The 5,100-nt window shown below is 40.0% G+C and overlaps 1 protein-coding gene across 1 annotated transcript; it reads right to left on the bottom strand.

Moving 5' to 3' along the window:
- Positions 1–748: 748 nt before the first annotated feature.
- On the bottom strand, positions 749–4,544 carry LOC307014417 (aly/REF export factor 2-like). The gene is made up of 6 exons (XM_079642298.1): positions 4,223–4,544; positions 3,325–3,483; positions 3,098–3,245; positions 2,946–3,012; positions 1,399–1,627; positions 749–1,292 (listed from the first exon to the last, which is right to left on the bottom strand). Exons 1-6 carry the CDS (start codon positions 4,427–4,429, stop codon positions 1,278–1,280), a joined length of 825 nt encoding a protein of 274 aa, XP_079498424.1. The 5' UTR covers positions 4,430–4,544; the 3' UTR covers positions 749–1,277.
- Positions 4,545–5,100: the final 556 nt, after the last annotated feature.

The raw sequence follows: 5,100 nt of genomic DNA, 5'->3' as shown, positions 1-5,100 counted from the left end.
TTATGCTACAGTCCCTTGGTCTGGTAAACTGGAAAATAGTTTATGGTAGGAAATATAATATTTTAGAAAGATTAATATATGTACAGCTCTTTTGTTTAACAATGAAAGCATCCCATAAATGTTAAGCAAAAAGTATAGCTTTCAATGGCACTTAAACAGAATATGGTGTAACAGTTTGAAACCCGAAGAGTCTTAGACCCCGTTTACACGGACACGAAATGGAGAACGAACCGAATTCGATATCAAAAGTCTTCCGTTCACAGTATCGGCTCAAGAAACTTGTGCGTTCACACGAGACACGCTGTAGTACAGATGCCTCCCGTTTATGCTCCGCGGTGGATGTAGCGACATGTAGTTCTCCATGTCCTCTTGTTGCTGATGGTTGTGGTAGAGGAGCTGTAGATTTTGCACTAACATCTGAGGCATGGTCAGTAGCTACTGCCACCATACCTACAGCTGAGGTGGGGCTATGGCTTCATCGTTATCAGGAACTGATCGTATAGGGCGTACACACGGAGCCGTTTGTCCCCCCAGAGCGTTCCGTTTGCAGATCTATCCACCTTGGGACCCGTTATCATTTGAGGGGTCCGTTTCCACGGTTCCGTTACGGCCTTGTGTGAACGAACGGGCTATACGAAAGAGAAACATAGCGGATACAACACGAACTGTCTCCATGTAAACGGGGGTTTAGCTAACCTGACTGACATATTAAGAAATATGAGAATAGTTCAAATATGACAATATTGAGTTCATTCTTTTTGTTTTTAATTAAAAAAAAAGTTGGAACTGCATTTGTCACAGGAAGAGACATTTCTAAATGAACACCAGAAACATGATTCAATATAATTATTTATGTACAAAACCCTATGAAATATGTCCATGTGTCCAGTATACAGTACCAAATGACAGAACTTCAGCACAGAAGCTTTTTCACATAACATTAAACAGACTTGGGGACCACCAATTCAAGATTCGGTGATTCAAGAAAAATAATCCATTGTGTTTCAGCTCAACATACACTTGGAAAAGAGCACAGGAGCTGGTGGCCTAGAACAAAACAAAAAAATTCAAAACATAAAACTGCTCCAGAAAACATGGCTACAAAAATACTGAAAAATATTAAAAACCACCAAAATATCATGGTCCATACAATAAAATGGCTTAAAAACACAACGAAAAGTGTAATAAGGTCCGATACATCGTATCTGATCAACCAGATTTAACAAAGAAAGAAAAAAGGGGCAGAGGAGCATCATCCTTTCCGAGTGCTTCGAACTTTAGCTGGTGTCCATCTGAAACATACAAAAAAAAAAGTGATTATTAAATCATCCAGTACACAGTATACAGTACAGGGAGAACAAATATAAAACTGTTATTTTATGCATCATGAGTACACACCTTGGCATTGTATGCATCCAACTGGGCGTCAAGCTCCTCTGCAGAAAGTTGAGGTCTTTTTTCTCTTCCTCCTCCGCCTCCCCGCCCTCCTCTTCCTCTGTAACCTCCACCGCCGCCACCACCACCTTGCCTTCTTTCTCTCCTTTCACCGCGATCACCCCTATCACTCTTCTCACTCCTTTCAAACTTGGGCTGTCCAAGTCTGCTGCGGTCAAACCCTCCATTTGAACTGCAAAGAGATCATAATTATTATCATTACTGGCTGCTGCTGTCACCTACTGTAAATAACTGCAATGTATGCTTCCACATATTTGATGCATGTTTCTTAATTTCTAAGCTGTCTTTAGCTCTTTACTTTGTGTAACAATGTACATTTCCCCCTCTGTGGGACAAATACAGGTTCTCATTCTGAAAGGGTGACCAGTTTTTAGAGTAGTATGATGAAGCAGGAACACATATTTTAGCTACCTTTAAAAGTATTAATTGGAGTATTGCATCAATAGACAACCCTTTTGGACAGTTATGTATAGGGATGCCCCGATCGATCGGCCGATACTCACTACCGATCGATCGGTGCTTTCTAAAATGCCGACAGTATTTTAAGGTGTACGAAAAAGACAATAAAATGGCGGTATGCAACGTGTCTGAAGCAGAAATCCTGTAGCTCCACCCGCTGTGATGGACCGGTGAGCGGAGCGAAACACACTAAGAGTTAGACCTAACACACTTAGCTACTTTATCTACCTCTGAAAAAAGCTACACTAGTTATACATATATTTATTCTTCACGGTCAGGTCACTCATTACTGGATCAGTGAGCTGCATGAGATACTGACAGGCTGTCAGGAGAGGGAGGGAAAGAGAGCGCTTCCGCTCATGTTATTATCTGAAGTTAATGTAAACTTGAATAATGTACTTCATTTGAATGTAATAATTATGTTGGTTGTTGTTTGAATGAGCCCCATTAACTGAGTTTTAAACATCACTTTAAAAATGGAAGATCCCCATAGGCACCGCCCACTCCATCGGATCGGCCGATACTGATTCCACCGATCGTCCCCAAAATTGGCGGAGCATCCCTAGTTATGTATGCTCAATTTAAAAAGCCACCAGACCTTAAGTAACCAGCTAAAACTAATTTTCTTATCAAGGTAATGGTAGAACAATCCATGCAAGATAAAATCAATGTTTTTTGATAAATAAAAAAAAAGAGAGACTGTTTGTTTTGGCAAGATAATAGATGAATGAAATAGCTGAAGTTTCCTGTCAGAAAGTAAAGCAGTGAAAATATCATAAATGTGGCACACATAACTTTTTTTAGGGTTTAAGAAATTGATTTAGCTGCTGGTACTCCCATCAGCATCTCCAAACTAGGGACACACACACAACACCATATTCTGTGACAATTGGCCGATTAGGGATAAGAACCTCCTACAGCCCCCAAATCATACAATCCTAAAGGATAGACACATATTGGGATATCGTGAATCTTTTCTGGTGCTCCCAAATACTGGTCTCAAACTGCAGCGCCATTCCCATATGACATACCTTTGTACAGATGGTCTATTCTGTGTGTCAACGTCAGAAGTCAGCTGCTGGATTTTCATGGGACGGCCTATCAAAAGGATTACATTTTATTATTAATTAATTCAGAATAACCGATCACAATACTTAATTCAACATGAGAATGGAATCCTCACCGTCAAGTGGGACACCGTTATAGTGCTTCATGGCTTTGAGTGCTGCTGCGTTAGTTTCAAAGTGAACATCGGCCGTTCCTTTACTGCGCCCAGAGCGGTCGTAGTGTACAGACGCCTTCAGTAAGTCTCCAAACTCTGCAAACAATTCCTGTGGAGCAGAGTAGAAACATCAGTCCTGTTCACAACACATTGATGCTAATGTGGATTCATGGGATTCAGTAAATTACCTTCACATCAGAGTCAGAGACACCAAAGTCCAGATTGGATACCAGCAGCTTGCCGTTACATTCTACACTTCTTTCTGTCACAGCGCTCGGTTGTCCTCTGCGTCCACCAGCATGCTCCTCAAACATATCATGCTGCCATTTGTCTGGCAACTCTCTGGGCTGTTGAGAGAAACATAAGAGTGTGTTTAGAATCCAAATGTTCTGGGAACAAGCAATGATATGTCTGAAACGGATACATTTAAATGACTGGCAGGGAACATGTGTGCAAATATTTTCTCAATGGCCATTTGTTTCAGCTAATTGCAATAAATCCCATATATTTTACCAGTTCAGCTAATATATTCAAATGAATCCTAAACACTATACCTTTAAATGACTTCCCTACACGTCTGGAGAACCAGGCTAGGGTTTCATCCAGCTAATCCACAAAATAGTTTATCCAAAAAAGATATAATAGCTTTTAAATTTTAGGTAAAACAAAAATCATCAAGTTAGTAGAGGAAAACGTTTTAGCGGGAGAAGTGAAATTGTTCCTCCTCACTGAGATTTCAGATTATAGCATCTCGAAGAATAGCTTCGGAAACAAAGCAGCCATGTTGGACAAATATCCACGGGGACACGGTTAAATGGCGCTGCCCTAATTCATAGTAATTATTTCTGAAAATGTAATTCAACACCCTGACATAATTTAATGTAGACAATTTAAGTCATTCGTGGTCAGTTATTTAAGTTTCTACTTCCAAGTTATCTAGTTAGCCACACTAGTAAGGGGAAGTCCATTAAGTGTAATGCTAACAACGACCGATAAGCAGCCACGATGTACGCATTTTGAAACGCCTCGCCACGCTGCTTTCATTTACAAATGTTGGTCCACATGTGAATGGTTTCTCTCTCTTACCCTGGTGTATGGTGTTGTTCTGTTGTTTCTATCACGGTTGAAGTTATTCTGTCGACTCCTGGCCGGCCTTGAAGATCCACCGGCCCGACCAGAACTTCCACCCTGCTCGGATGATCTTCCTCCAGCGCCGCCGCCGCCGCCTCTGCCGCCGCCTTTCTTATTTAACTTGATAATGTCGTCCAGGGACATACTCATCTTGTCGGACATCGTGGTGCTTATGGTTCTAGCTGGAGATGAACAAAGAACTTTCGTTGACGAGAAGCTGTTGTTTATGTGCTTGCTTTCTCCGGTGGCGCGGTGTTAAAACTAGCGGATGTGACGTAAATACTCTGCAGAAGTGACGATACACCAGAAGTCCCGCCTCTTTTCTTTTTCCCTCCCAAAAAACTTTATTTAAAAATTAGTAACGTTCACAGCAGCTGTACATTTTCGAATGAAATCATTTGTATTGATTGAACAGGTATTGCTCTTTTCCACACCGCAGAGAAAAATATTAAACTCGAGTATCTCCAATTTATGTATTTTATACTTATTACTCCACTACATTTATTTAACAACATTAGTTAATACTTTCAAGACACACATTAATACAAAATACAAATTAACAAATCATTAGAAATAGATGTATGGATTAAAATATCCGACAGTAGCCTATATGAAAGTAGTTCAAATGAGCTATACCTTCACCAACTGTATCAATAATTATAATCCAGTTATATAGCCTAATTGATTCTGAAATGAGTACTTTCACTCCTTGTACTTCAGTTTTATGTAGATGGTAATACTATGTACTTAGGTAAGAATTTAATTAACTTCAAACTAGACAATTAGCTTGAAACATGCACCTTTAATTACTTTGTGAATATTGTTTTGGTGAC

Source organism: Notothenia rossii (genome assembly GCF_949606895.1).
Source record: "Notothenia rossii genome assembly, chromosome: 1".
Lineage (NCBI taxonomy): Eukaryota > Metazoa > Chordata > Actinopteri > Perciformes > Nototheniidae > Notothenia > Notothenia rossii.
The sequence above is the reverse complement of the archived record's forward strand: the minus strand, read 5'-3'. Positions and strand labels throughout refer to the sequence as shown.